The 14622-nt window shown below is 51.7% G+C and overlaps 1 protein-coding gene across 1 annotated transcript; it reads left to right on the forward strand.

The window, feature by feature from the left end:
• The first annotated feature begins 1523 nt into the window (after positions 1-1523).
• SYP (synaptophysin) lies at positions 1524-13774 on the forward strand. The gene is made up of 7 exons (XM_059385161.1): positions 1524-1626; positions 2803-2868; positions 3962-4086; positions 7203-7398; positions 8128-8319; positions 9613-9943; positions 12270-13774. Exons 1-6 carry the CDS (start codon positions 1591-1593, stop codon positions 9937-9939), a joined length of 942 nt encoding a protein of 313 aa, XP_059241144.1. The 5' UTR covers positions 1524-1590; the 3' UTR covers positions 9940-9943; positions 12270-13774.
• Positions 13775-14622: the final 848 nt, after the last annotated feature.

Raw genomic sequence — 14622 nt, forward strand, 5'->3', positions numbered from 1 at the left:
GCTCAGTCAGATGAGCATGTGACTCTTGAACTCGGGGTTGTGAGTTTGAGCCCCAGTGGAGGGTAGAGATTAAATAAACACATATACTTTTTAAAAATTCTAAAGGGAGACACCTGGGTGGCTCAGTCGGTTGGGCATCTGCCTTTGGCTTGGGTCATGATCCCAGAGTCCCGGGATTGAGTCCCATGTTGGGCTCCTTGCTCTGTGGGGAGCCTGCTTCTCCCTCTACCTGCTGCTCCCTCCGCTTGCGTTCCCTCTGTCTCTCTATGTGTGTGTGTGTCAAATAAATAAATAAAATCTTTTTTAAAAATACTGATATGGAGCCTTGGAATGATCACCAAGATAGTTAAGTAAGAAGCAGACTCCCTGACCGGGAGGCAGCCTGATGCAGGGCTCGACCCCAGGACCCTGGGATCATGACCTGAGCCAAAGGCAGCTGCTTAATTGACTGAGCCACCCAGGTGCCCCTACAAGGCTCCATATTAGTACTAATGACAGTTGCATAGTACTCCATTTTGTGGATGTATAAGATTTTGCTTAAATGGGTCACTATTAAGGAATGCTTAGGAAGTCATATTATAAACAGCACTGCAGTGAATCATCTTATACATACAACTTTTAGCACATGTATGAATCTGTCAGATAAGTTCCTAGAAGTATAAATGCTGAGCTGATCAGTATATGGATTTGTTAGTTTGCCGAATTCTGCCAAATTGCCCTCTACATAGGCTATTCCAATCTAACTTCCACTGGTAATTTATGGGAATGCCTGTTTCTGGCCAACCTGCCAATATTGAGCTTAAGCAAACTTTTTTATATTCACCACCCTCAAAGATGAAAAACAGGATCTTAGTAGCTTTTATAGGCATTTCTTTTAGCATAAACGAGGTTGAACATCTTAAACTCTCATTGTATTTATCCACTGGATTTTGCAACATGGCAATCGCCACTGACCTTGTGGGCCTGGTTTTAGTAGCATGAAGGAGGGATAGTATGATTAAAAGAGAGCTGAGGAATAAACAGGATGTAAAGGGTAGAGTTGGAGCAAACAAAATTTTGACGAAAAGGATAGAGAAATAGGGGAGATGGTTGGAGGAGGAGAGAGGGTTTTTAAGACCTTGAACTACGTTGAAATCGCTGAGACTTTGGGCACTGCCAATTACTAGTGGGGCGACCTTGTGCAAGCAGCTACACCTCTCCGGGGACTCATCTTCCTCATCTGTAAAAAACAGGGCTAATGGTCCCTACCACATAGGGCTATTGTAAGAAGACACTCAACAAACTCCGTAAAGGGCCTGACAAAAACGTTTTACTGTAGGACCGAATGGTCCTCCACTCCCCAGACCTCTAGCTGTGTTTTTCGAGACACCGATCCTCCCAGAGCGCTCTCGCGACTCCAGCTCTAGGGCTGGAATGGCGGCTGGCGAGATTTAGGTTCGGCCCGCTGTGTGCAGGCGCGCGCCGAGAGTGGGGCGGGGGCGCGAGGGGCGGAGCCGTGGCCGCCTGGGCTGTTCCGACGATTGCGCGCCGCCCCCGCCGCGCCCCGCGCCCGCCCTTGTTAGCAGGCGCCTCCCGCCCCCCGCATTGCTGATGCTGCTGCTGGCAGACATGGACGTGGTGAATCAGGTACGTGTTCCAGCACCGAGGACAGAGCCCGCCGCTGCCCGGCCTCCCCGCCCGGATCGCCGCGAATCAGGCGACTCCGAGTGGTGGTGGCCAGGGTCCTGGCAGCGGACAGTCGGTCCCCAGCACAGGGGCTGGGGTCTACGGCAGGCGAGGGAGGAAGAGGGAGGTGGAGAAAAGAAGGAGCGCGCCCTTTGCCGCAGCGAGGGCCGTCCTCACTGCAGCAGCGGGGTCCGCCAGAAGCCCGGTTCCTTACCGGCAACCGTGAGGAGAGGAAGAGGGGTCTTGGGGCTAGAGTAGGGGTAACGGGGACGGGGAGAGGAGGAACAGTGGAAGGAAGATGGGGGTTGCTCATAGATGAGCTAGGAAATAGAGCGACAGAAGGCGTGGGGGCGGGGGATGGGGGGGAGGGCTGACACCTGCCCCTCCCAGGGAAGGTACCCCAGTAGATGACCACCCTTTCCCGCAGAGCAGATCAAGGGGGACGATGCGACGTTGCCTCTCCAAAACCCCTAGTCTCCCCTCCCCCAGTACATATCCAGTGAAGCCATGTCCCAGCCCTCCCCCACCTTACTCAGCCCAGACCCTCCCTGCCATCTCACACTTCTTCACCACCTCAGAACCTCACCCATCTCTAACCAGTACCAACCCCTCCCACCCTCATCATTTCAGACCCCCCACCACCACCATCTGACTCACCTTTACCGCTGCAGACCCCTCCCCCACCCTAGCCAACCTGACTCCTTCCCTGGTATGACTCACCTTCACCACCCAAGACCCCCTCCCCCACCCTAATGAACCCCAACTCCTTCCTCACTCTCTCCACCTGATCCCCTTCACCATCTGACTCACCTTTACTGTTTCAGACCTTCTCCCCTTCCTTAATTAGTTCCCAACCCCATCCCCATCTTCCTCACCCCAACAACCCTCTGCCATCAACCTCACCATCTCCCCAGACCTCCCCTCCAGTCCTGAACCCCAAGGATCTTCTCTCGGAGACCCTGTGCTCACACTTTCCCTGAAGTGTCACTTTCTCCTTCTCACCCCTTCTCTCCCAATATCACTCACTCCTGGAGGTCACATGCCCTAGTCCCAGGGGTCATTGCCTGGTGGACTTGCCTCTCACCTCCCTTTCCATTCCCAACAATCCTACCCCCTCCCCACCGTTTCTCTCCTCAGCTGGTGGCCGGGGGTCAGTTCCGGGTGGTCAAGGAGCCCCTTGGCTTCGTGAAGGTGCTGCAATGGGTGAGTGTGGTCTGGGCCATTGGGAGAGAGAAGGAGGTGGTGGGCTCTGGAAGAGTAGGGGTGGGGAGCAAGGAATGGATGGATGGGTGCGGGTGGAAGGGGATGGAAGAATTGGTGAGGTCCTGGGGGCTGGGGTCAGTGAATAGAGGGGCTGTGATGTGACGTCATGTAAGAGCAAGGGTACCCCCATTGTGAAGTGGAAGAATGTGATGAGATGAGAGAGGGGCAGGGGAGGTGGAGTGTGAAACTGGTTGCTGCAGAAAAGATGGAAAGCCAGAGAAATTCAGAGACAGAATGAGAGACAGGGAAGGATGGAAACAGAAATGGAAATACCAAGAAGAAAACAGAGAGAGATGAGAGAGAGAGAGAGAGAGTGGAGACAAGGAGAAAGAGACAAAGAAAAAGGGAGACAGAGATGCACAGAGAACAGAGATGAGAAGAGGAATAGATACAGGAAGAGTAGCAGAAAAAATGGGATGGGGGAGAGACAGAAACAGAAAAAGAGAGATACTCAGGGGAGCAAGGAAAGAGATGCACAAGAGAGACAGAGAGATCATGATACAGAGACTGAGTCAGAGACAGAGCAGGGAGATGGAGACAAGCAGACCAAGGATGGAAATACACACAGGGAGAGACATACATTTACATGGATGGAGCCAGAGAAAAAGAGACAGAAAGAGACCTACATGGATACAAGACAGGTAGAGGCAGAGAGAGAAACAGAGATACAGAGACAGAGAAACATCTGAGAAAGATAGAGAAACAGATACCAAGAGAAACAGAGACACAGAGAACAACAGAGACAGGCAGAAATACATAGAGGAATAAAGAGACTGAGACAGAAGAGAGAAGGAGGGGGATCATAGCATCGAGAGATAGAGACTAAGAGAGACATTGAGAGAAAGACTGGAAGAGACAGCCACACCCCTGTAATCAGCTTGTCCTTGGAGCCGATGAGCCCTGATTAGGGGGTGGGGGTGGGGACTGGTCCATCTGCTGCTGCTTGTGCTGGGCCCTGATCTGTCCAGAGGAGGGCATCCCATCCCACGTGTACACAGGCTCACCATGACCATCCCCATCCCTGCTGCCCAAGGTCTTTGCTATCTTCGCCTTTGCCACATGCGGCAGTTACACCGGGGAGCTCCGGCTGAGCGTGGAGTGTGCCAACAAGTCAGAGAGTGACCTCAGCATCGAGGTTGAATTCGAGTACCCCTTCAGGTGCGCCCCCCAACCCTAGCCCACCCCAGGGATCCCAGGGGAGATGGTGGGGGTGGGGTAGGACTGGCCAATACTGCCTCCGCAGTGGCTTCTGTTCAGCCCCCACCTCAGGAGACCATGGTGGGTCAGGTCACCGCACATGCACCGAGCCCATACCTTACGCCTGGCCCTGCTCTGGACATCTAGGACATCTGGTGAGCAAGACAGGCATTGGCTGGTGCCCTCTGGCTGTGTTCTAGTGAATGGGGAGGAGCAGAAGAACGGCAATAAACAAGATTCAAAACTAGAAGTGTATACGGATAAATAGCCTTAAAGCACTAGTTGCTCAATTAATGTCAGCCAATATAATTTAATTCCCATTCATTCATTCATTCCATACACAATTTTTTGGAGAACCTACTGTATGCCAGTTTCTGCTCAACATGCTGGGGACATAACAGGGAAAGAAAAAAAAAAAACAGACCAAGCTCCCTCGGGGAGCCAATATTTGTTAACAAATAAATTGATAAAAAGGATGATTACAGACTGGGAGAAATTCAAAGAGGGGATCCTTTTGCAGCGTTTTATCACAGAGAATAATGAGGGGGTCTGATTAGCTATAGGGAATGATTAAACCCAGTTAAGCAATTCTGATATTCACTGAGCTCATACTGTGTGCCAGGTGCTAGGAACATGAGGACGAGCACAAGCAGGCAAGGTCATTGCCCTCGCAATGATGCTTACCTCCTGGGGAGTGGGGAGACAGAGACCCACAGACAAAATTTCAGTAGAGGCTTCTGAGGCTCCTCCACTACTTGGACAAATCACATAAGTGCTCCAGGTCTCCATTTACTCGTCTGCACTGGAATGCCCTTCTCCTAGATATTACTCCCTTCATGTCCTTCAAGTTTTGCTCAATTGTCACTTCAGGGAGGCCTTCCCAGATCTCCGTATTAAAATCAAATGGAACCATTCCCTCCCAGTGCTCCTTAGCTCCCTTTCTAGCTCCATTTTTCTCTATGGCAGTGATAATGCCATAATATCCCTTCCAAGATTATGATGAATAGTGACTGAGTTAATACTTGCAAAGTGCTTAGCACAGTGCTGGGCACACAATAAGTGTGCCACAAGGGCTTGTTAAAATAAAGAAAATAAAAACGTTTAAGGGACTCAGGAAAGAGGTCAGGGCTTGAGTTGGAAATTGGGCATTTTTGAGCACTAAGGATAAATGCAGGCTCAGGGGATCACCCAGGGTTAGAGGGAAGAGTGTAAAGAGGAAAATCCAGGACAGACCCTGAGCAATGGTTGAAAGAAAAAGAAGCACCAGGGGAGGCATGGCCTGAGGGGCAGTGGGAAGCAGGGATCCACTGGTTCACAGAAGACAGGAAAGAGAGTTTGGGGGAGGGGGAGGAACCAGCAGCCTGGGATACTGCTGGGATTCCTTTGGGAATCCAGAAGGCCACAGAAACCTCCACTCTCTAGTAGCTCCCTCACCTAGGACCTCCAGTCCTGAAGACCTGCCTTTTACCCACAAGTTTCGAGGGGAAAAAAAAGTCTTTGCCATGGTCCCCCTGACTGAATCCCCCACTGCCCTGATAACCTCCCAAGGGCCCCCCATTTCCCACAAGACACCATCTCTCCCAACCTGGCCCACTAGAAATCCAGAAACTTACCCAGATTCAAGTCTTAGCTCTGTCCTTTAGCAGCTCTACAACCTTGGGCAACTTAACACAACCTTGTGTTAAGATGAACCTCTGTTCATCTGTCGAATGGGTGTACTAATCCCTGATTTAGAGGATTTAGGGAGAGGGTCATTAAGTGAGGCAGTTATCTAAAGTGCCTTGTAGGTGATCAATCAATAAGTGTAAGCTCCCTCCCTCAGGACCTTTGCCACACAAGGGGACTAGCAACATTTGCTCTGTCTCAGGATCCTGCCCCCCAAGTCTGAGGCCAGATCTCTGGGACTCCACCTAAGACCTTCTCCCTACATGCATTTTCTCCCTATGACCTCAGTTACACCGCAGGAAAGGCCTTAGTCCCAGGACACCTTCCCAATCTGCACCTCTCCATCTCACATTCGTACATGTGTTCTGTGTGCTCCAGGATCCCTTCTACCCTCCTGTCTGTCTGTCTTCTGTTTTGTAGTCTCTGTGCTCTCCTCTGCTAAGCATACATTTCTTTTCTCTTTGGGACCTGAAGTGAGGTAGTGAGAAAAGTCAACATGATGTAGGGGGAAACACAGTGTTCAGAGCCCACCTGTGCCGTTCTCTCCCCAGCTGTGTGACTTTAGGCAAGTTAATGCACTTCTCTGAGCCTCTGTACATTTCACTGGATGAACATGCACTGAGCACCTACTGTGTGGCAGCACTGTTCCAGGTCTTAGGAATACAGCAGTGAACACAACAAAGGAAAAAACCCAGCCCTCTTTGAAGTATGGGGAAAATCCAGGAAAAACATAAAACACATGATATGTCAGATGCATGGGGTATCACTGCCATAGAGAAAAATGGAGCTAGAAAGGGGGCTAAGGAGCACTGGGAGGGAATGGTTCCATTTGATTTTAATACGGAGATCTGGGAAGGCCTCCCTGAAGTGACAATTGAGCAAAACTTGAAGGACATGAAGGGAGTAATATCTAGGAGAAGGGCATTCCAGTGCAAAGATCCTAGGGTGGGAGGGTGCCTCAGATGTTCTACAAATAACCAAGAGGTCAAAGTTCCTGGGTTAGGGCGCCTGGGTGGCTCAGTGGGTTAAGCCGCTGCCTTCGGCTCAGATCATGATCTCGGGGTCCTGGGATCGAGTCCCGCGTCGGGCTCTCTGCTCAACAGGGAGCCTGCTTCCCTCTCTCTCTCTCTGCCTGCCTCTCCATCTGCTTGTGATTTCTCTCTGTCAAATAAATAAATAAAATCTTTAAAAAAAAAAAAGTTCCTGGGTTAGAGGAAGGAAGGATTGATTAAGACCTATTTCCCCAGGATGCTGTGACCAATCCATAAAATGTGACTGGTATAACAGTAGGTGCTCTGTGAAGGGTTATTTCCTCCTCTTTCTTCCAGGAACCTTGTCAGAATCTGGGGAACCCATGATTTGGGGGGGCATGTTCCTAGGGTCTGGACCACACCTGCCATGTCTCTCCACAGGCTGCACCAAGTGTACTTTGACGCACCCACCTGCCGAGGGGACAAGGAGAAAATCTTCCTGGTGGGGGACTACTCCTCGTCGGCTGAATTCTTTGTCACCGTGGCTGTGTTTGCCTTTCTGTACTCCATGGGGGCTCTGGCCACCTACATCTTCCTGCAGAATAAGTACCGAGAGAACAACAAAGGACCCATGATGGTAAGCCCCCCACAGCCGCTCAAGTACAGGGCCCGGGGGACATAGAGCCTCAGGGACACGGTCATGTTCATAGGCACCTACCAAACCATAGACAGTCCCACATGCCAGCAGTCCCCATAACAGCTACAGATGTTACTGCTGCCGCTGCTGGGAGCATCAAAGAAACCGAATCATAGAAAGACAGGGACCCACTCAGAGCCCACACAGAATCCCAGACAGACCTACCCCCTGGAAACCTGCCACCTTGCACACAACCACACAGTCTAGATCAAAGACAGGTGCACAGAGGTTCACTGTGATAGTCATGCTTGTCATCATGCCACCCAGACACATTGATTCCTACACAGCTGTACTCATACACCCTCATCCCGACACAAAATGACATAAATTCCCACATTCAGATGAAAGTAGAAAGACACGCTACTTTCCACAGATTCGGAAACCATCCCACAAAATCCCCCCACACATACCCACACATCACAATTACACTCCCACATCCTCTGTGTCACAGACACACACGTGCGCGCACGCACACACATAAACGCCCAAGCTAGGAATGCTCACCTTTACGTGAGTACTGGGGGCTTCAGAGCTGAAAAGGCAGGAGAGAGACAGGGTTTTACTGTGGGGCCTCCCCCTCCCAAGAAAGCCTGTGATCTGAGGAGGCCCCACAGCATGTCATGAAGCAGCCTAGTCACAGTGCCATCTGCCTCTCCTTGCCTGCCCTAGGACTTCCTGGCCACAGCTGTGTTCGCCTTCATGTGGCTGGTTAGCTCATCAGCATGGGCCAAGGGACTGTCAGATGTGAAAATGGCCACTGACCCAGAGAACATTATCAAAGGGATGTCTGTCTGCCACCAGACGGGGAACACATGCAAGGAGCTTAGGGACCCTGTGACCTCTGGCCTCAACACTTCAGTGGTAAGCCCTGGGAAGGTGGCTGGGCTGCTGGGCCAGTTGCGGAGGGAGGCTGGGAAACTCACAGTCTGGTTTGGGGAGCGGTGGAGAGAATGAGGGGAGAATTCAAAGGAGATCCAAGAGGGATCCCCAGAGGAGGCATGCCAACAACAGTGGCTTGAAGGATGAGAGAGCAGTTATAACCACTGCAATACCACAAATAGTCCTCAGGAAGGGAATATGAGACTCTCTGTCCGATTACGTTTGGGAGATCCGAATCCCAGGCCCAGCCTAGTCGTGGGGAACCTCTGACCACTCGGTACCATCTTGGGACCATTTTGCCTACAGTATGCAAAATGAAAGAATAACTTGAAATGTTTCTCACTTGGACTCCCCCTACTGGCCAGAGTTAGGCAGTCTGAGCTTCAATCCCAGCTCTGCCACCTGCTAACTAGTTACTCAGCCTCTCAGCCTCTACTAAGAGGTCCTGCTCCAAGTTGAGTATTCAGTGAACTAGCAATATACAAAGTGCTTAGAAAAGGACTTGGCATGTGGTAAGTTGTACACACGTGCTACAGATGCTAAGATACCAACTTTTTTTAAAAAAGATTTTATTTATTTACTTGACAGAGATCACAAGTAGGCAGAGAGGCAGGGAAAGCAGGCTCCGCCCTGAGCCGAGAGCCCGATATGGGACTCGATCCCAGGACCCTGGGATCCTGATCTGAGCCGAAAGCAGAGGCTTTAACCCACTGAGCCACCCGGGGGCCCCCCAACTTTTTTTCTATCACTTGCTGGGTGTGAGACTTGGAGCATCTTAGCCTCTCCAGGCCTCAGCTTCCTCAACTGTAAAGAGGAGCTATTACTGCCTGTCCCAAAATTGAATTATATTGTATATATTTAAGCTCCATGTATTTGTTTTAATATAAAAGCATATATTTATATACTTTGTATATGCATATATATGTATGTGTATATGCATCTGTTAGTATATCTACATACATAATAAAAATTTATGCTTAACATTTTACTTTATTACAAATTTATATTATATTTTATACATGTATAAATGTATGTATGTAATAGTGATAGATGTCAACATCCCTGAAAGTGTGAATTCTAACACGCCCCATGCCCCTGCCCCAGGTGACTTTTCTGCACATTGGTGTTCATGCGCCAGCACTCTGGAGGGTCCGGGTTTTAGAAAGCACCCCCCTTTGGGAGGCCAGGTCTCTATGTTCCGCGCGCGCGGCCTCGACGTCTCCCGGGGCCAAATCAACAGGCACAGGACGACGGCCTGGCTTTGTCTTCCCGCAGGTGTTTGGCTTCCTGAACTTGGTGCTCTGGGTCGGCAACCTGTGGTTCGTGTTCAAGGAGACAGGCTGGGCTGCCCCATTCATGCGTGCACCTCCCGGCGCCCCCGAGAAGCAACCAGCGCCCGGGGACGCCTATGGCGAGGCAGGCTACGGGCAGGGCCCAGGCGGGTACGGGCCCCAGGACTCCTACGGGCCCCAGGGCGGCTACCAGCCCGACTACGGGCAGCCGGCCGGCGGCGGCGGCGGCGGCTACGGGCCTCAGGGAGACTACGGGCAGCAAGGCTATGGCCCTCAGGGCGCGCCCACCTCCTTCTCCAATCAGATGTAGTCTGGTGAGTGACGGGCGGGCGGCGCGGCCAAGAATGGTACGGGAAGGGGGACGGGCGGGTCAGTAAGCCAATAAGAGTCAAGAGTAATTGGTTCGTAGGCACAGGGTGGGGGCTTGGAGGCGCCAATAGAGAGGCGGAGCTAATAGGAAGAACGAAAAACTAGCCAATAGATGGAGAGCAAGAGAAAAGTGCTTGAAGACGGGCGGAAGGAAAAGCCAATGGGAGAGAAGTAGAAGGGCCTCTCTGACGGAAGGGAGGGGAGAGAAAAGCGGACAGAGCAACCAATGAAAGAAGGGAATGGCAGGAGGACTTGTGTAGTGCAGGAATCCGCCGAGGAAAGACGACGTGAGCCTTAGAAGTGATTGATAAGCCAGTTTGTTCTAATAAGGCCAATAGATGGTGAGGGTAAAGGGCCTTGGGTCATGAAGGTCAGTCGAGGACACCAGTCCCGGAGGTGGTGATAGATTTAACATCTCTCACCAACCCCTGTGGTGAGGGAGGTAGTGTGGAATTTCACGGAAGGAAGGGGGCAGGCGGAGGCAATGGGAGGCTTCTGGGCCTTTTTGCTGGGTCTGAGAAGTCTGATTTCCTCACCTGTGAGAGAGGGAAATGGGAAGAGGAGGAGATGACGACACGTGGATGGAGGTAGCTTCTGGCACTTGGCCAGGGTGGAAAGGGCAGGGAGGAGTTTATTAGGTACCTCATATCTAATTCATCAAAAATTCCTGTCGACTCTACCATTAAAATATATCCATAATCTTCCACGTCTCACTGTCCTCTCCCCTGGACATCACAGCTTTCTACCCACATCCCCATTCTTTTGTTTTTTATTATTATTTATTTATTTATTTAAGAAAGAGAGAGAATGAAAGAGAGCATGAGAGGGGAGAGGTCAGAGGGAGAAGCAGACTCTCCGCCGAGCAGGGAGCCCAATGTGGGACTCGATCCCAGGACTCCGGGATCATGACCTGAGCTGAAGACACCTGCCCAACCAACTAAGCCACCCAGGCGCCCCCCACATCCCCATTCTGTTCTACTCACAGCATTGGAGGGATCCTGTTAAATCCTAAATCCTGACACTGCCCTCCTGTGCTCAGAGCTCTGCCTGGGCTCCCATCTCACTCTCCTTAAAAGCTAAAGCCCACACCAGGCATGACACCAAGCCTCACCCTTCCCTTCTCCCACTCCCCACCCCAACCATGTTCCAGGCACAAGCCAAATTCAGGGCTTTGTTACTTGTTTTCCCCCTGGAGTTTTGCACCCACACTTACTTTTGATAACCTTACCTGGCCAGCTTCTCAAAGTCCCCTTTCTTATCTCTCTTATAGTACCCTGTGCTTTTCTTATCACAGTCTGTAATTATTAATTTATGTATTTATTGACTGTCTCTTCCACTAAACTATAGGACGTGACCATGACTTATTCATGATGTACACACATCACTCAGAGCCCTACTAATGTTAAGAAACATTTATTGAGGAAATAATAGAAACAACATGAGACATGTATTCTCATTTCATGCTTCTTTGCTCAAATTCTTCCAGTGACTTACACCTCATCCAGAGCCAAAGTTGATGTCCTCAGCCTAGTCCACAAGGCCCTATATGACCCCATTACCAGCCTCTCTGACATCACCTCCTACCACTGCCCCTTGCTTACTGCATTCAAACCACGCTGACCTTCTTGCTGTTCCTCAAACACACTAGACGTGGCTCTACCCCAGGGCCCTTGTACTGGCTATTCCCCCTGCCTGGATTTTTCTTCATCCCAGTTATCTGCATGGCTCACTCCCTCATGTCCTTAACTCTTTATTCCAATATCATTTCTTAAATGAGTTCTTCTCTGACTACCCCCACTTACCACAGCAACATTTCTTCCCTAATCCCCCTCACCCTAGTCTACCTTTTGCTTTTACATTGCACTTACTATCACCTGATGTCATACTGGATAACTCACTTAACACATTTTTGTTGTTTGAAGTCTGTCTTCTCCATCACAACACAAGCACCACAAAGATAGGCAGCTTTGTTTTGCCCAATACGGTCTATCACCAATGGCTAGAACAGTAACATGTTAATGGATATTTTGGGGTTGGTGGAAGGGGGACCACAATGTCTTTGGTACTTAATCTAGTGGGCACAAGTGCTACCTTCCCAGTAGGGGCATCTGGGATGAAGCTGACCCAAGGACTATGAGTGAAGGAGGAAGGAAGCAAAGGCACGGCAGGCAGAGGGTAAAGCCAAGGTGGAGGCATAGCAGCCCAGCCCCCCACCCTAAGGACACAACCTATGTCTGGACCCCCTCTCCTTTCTGTCTTTTGTCTCCACAGGTCAGTGCAGCCCGGGAGGACCCCATGGGTGGGCAAGAGCTCAGAAGCCCTGCCGCCCTTTCCACCCCTATGCCCCAGGTCTCCGCCCCTCAAGCCAGGAGACTCTAACTCTCTTTGCTGTTTATATATATATATATTATATATAAATATCTATTTATCTGTCCGAGCCCTGCCCCCACTCCATACCCCTCATGCATTAGGGGCCTGACCTTGAGTGGGTCCCTCTCCTAACCCCACCCCTTCCTTTGCATCCCTTGGCCCCTGTCTGTTCCCTGGCCCTGTGCCCTGAGGTTGGGGGACTCTGAAAAGGGGAACAGGGAAAAGACAGGTCTCAGCTAAGTGGGGAGGGTCGGTGTGACTTCAGACTCTCTCCCCTCTCTCCCTTCCCTCCTCCCAACTGGCCTTGACTACTCCAGCAATGTCTGAACAGGGGCCATGAGGGGAAATTCAACCCTGAGGGGGGAGAAAAGCAGATTGGGGGACTTGACCTGAGGAGGACTTGAGGGGAGCTCTTGGGTGAAGAGGACCGGTAAGCAAGGGGTGTGGATTCCAGACATACTGGATCTAGAGTCTAAGGAAGAGGGGTGCCCTAGAGCATTCTGGAGTAGGGGTTGTTGGAATGAGGCTGAGAGCCCGGTTCTAGAATGGGTGGAGCTTTGAGTGAGGCAAGGGTCAGGCCCCAAAAGTGGGCAGGATTTGAAATAGGACAAGAAGGGGTGTGACCTGAGGACTGGGTTTTAGAGAGGTGGGGCCTGAACCAGAAATGGGTTTAGGCTCCAGAGTGGGCGGGTCTTGGATTGGGACCATTGTGTACTGAAGCGGTATAGCTAGGAATATTCAGGAGACCGAGTTTGATTCTAAAGGGGGCAGATCTTGTGCAAGGCAAGAAGTGGGATTCAGGAATGGGCCAAGCTTGACGTGAGGTCTGAGTTCTGGACAGGGCGGGGCACAGAGTGGGTGTTCGTGGCTGTTTCAGAAGGGGCAGCCCACCCCAATGGAGCAGTGCAAAAAATGTTTTAAAGTGGGCGGGTTTGGCGGTGGAGTGGGGGGCGGGAATATCTCTGGCCAAAACTGAGGATTGAGGTGGCCTGGGAGGAGCGGAGAGATAAGGCTTGGAGGGTAAGGGATGGGATCCAGAGAGAAGCACCCCTCACACCCTTGCCCACTCCCGTGTGACAGGACAGCTAGGTAGTCAGAGGACAGAGCCAACGGGTCTGTGGGGCCGGCCCACCCCCTCTCCTCCCTTTCCGTGCCTCTTCCCTCCCTTCACACCCCGGCCCAGTCTGGAGTCCCTATCCTGCACCCTCCGCTGTGTCTGTGACGTCGGTAGTGCCTGTGATCGTGTGTTGCCATTTTGTCTGGCTGTGGTCCCTCCCTCTCTCCTCCAGACGCCCCCCACCCCTTTCCTAGCCCTTCGGTATTGTTTGAAGACCTCCCCAAGGAAGAACACATAGGATTAATTCTCCTCCCCTAAATAAACTCCTCAACCACCTAGTCCTCCCGGCTCTGATTTCTCAGTGTGTCTTTTTTCTCGGGGGGGGGGGGGGGGGGGCAGGGGGGCGGCGAGAGGAAGTTCCGCCCCTGACCTGCTGGACTTGCCGTTCAAGTCACCCCCTCATGTCAGGTCCCTCCAGCCGTGTTGCCGATCTAATCATTCCCAGTCACGCTCTGAGTAGCCCTGCCCACTGCCCCTGCCCACTGGCTGCCAAATGCCCTGTCTTTCTAGGGTTCGGTTCTAATTCTGGCCCACTAGCCGCACACCCCTTCCCAGGCCCTGTGGAGCCCTGTCCTCAAACCCCAAGGGGTCCGGCTAGGACTCCTATACTCCTAGGAGACTTCCCCCTACCCACCCGCCTCTTATTCTTCAGACCCAGCTTTCTCGCCATTTCCTTTCCCCACCAGAGCTGGAGAACTCGGAGACCCTCTAGGCTGCAAGGCCAGTGGGCGGAGCACTGGGGTGACTCCTTACCTCATTCATTCATTCCCTTTCACCTCTCCCTGGCTCCTCCCCGGGGAAGGGAGAGGTGGGAAGTGACTGGGATGTGCCTAATGGAGTTGAGTATGGAGGAGATACCCTAGGCCCACGCTGAAAGACCCGACGGCTGCTGCCCCCACCTTGCCTAATTAGAAACCCCCGCCTAGTGCCCGAGTTCTGATGGCAGGCTGGGGACCCCCTCCTCCCAGCCCTGAGGCACGGCGAAGTCTGACAGGCAAAGGAGAGACTCCCAGCTATGGGACTGAGCTCCGGGAAAAAGATATCTAACTGGAGAGAGAAAAATGGAAGTCAAGGGAGGGAAAGCTTTAAGATCTATTTCTCAGGACTTAGGGCGACAAGACAGCTGGACCTGTAAGG

This window comes from Mustela nigripes, chromosome X (genome assembly GCF_022355385.1).
Source record: "Mustela nigripes isolate SB6536 chromosome X, MUSNIG.SB6536, whole genome shotgun sequence".
NCBI classification, from domain to species: Eukaryota; Metazoa; Chordata; class Mammalia; order Carnivora; family Mustelidae; genus Mustela; species Mustela nigripes.

Coding starts and splice junctions, on each gene's coding strand:
- SYP (XM_059385161.1), top strand. CDS start 1,591: ATGCTGCTGCTGGCAGACATGGACGTGGTGAATCAG. Junction 7,399..8,127: donor ACAACAAAGGACCCATGATG/GTAAGCCCCCCA, acceptor TGCCTGCCCTAG/GACTTCCTGGCCACAGCTGT. Junction 8,320..9,612: donor CTGGCCTCAACACTTCAGTG/GTAAGCCCTGGG, acceptor GTCTTCCCGCAG/GTGTTTGGCTTCCTGAACTT.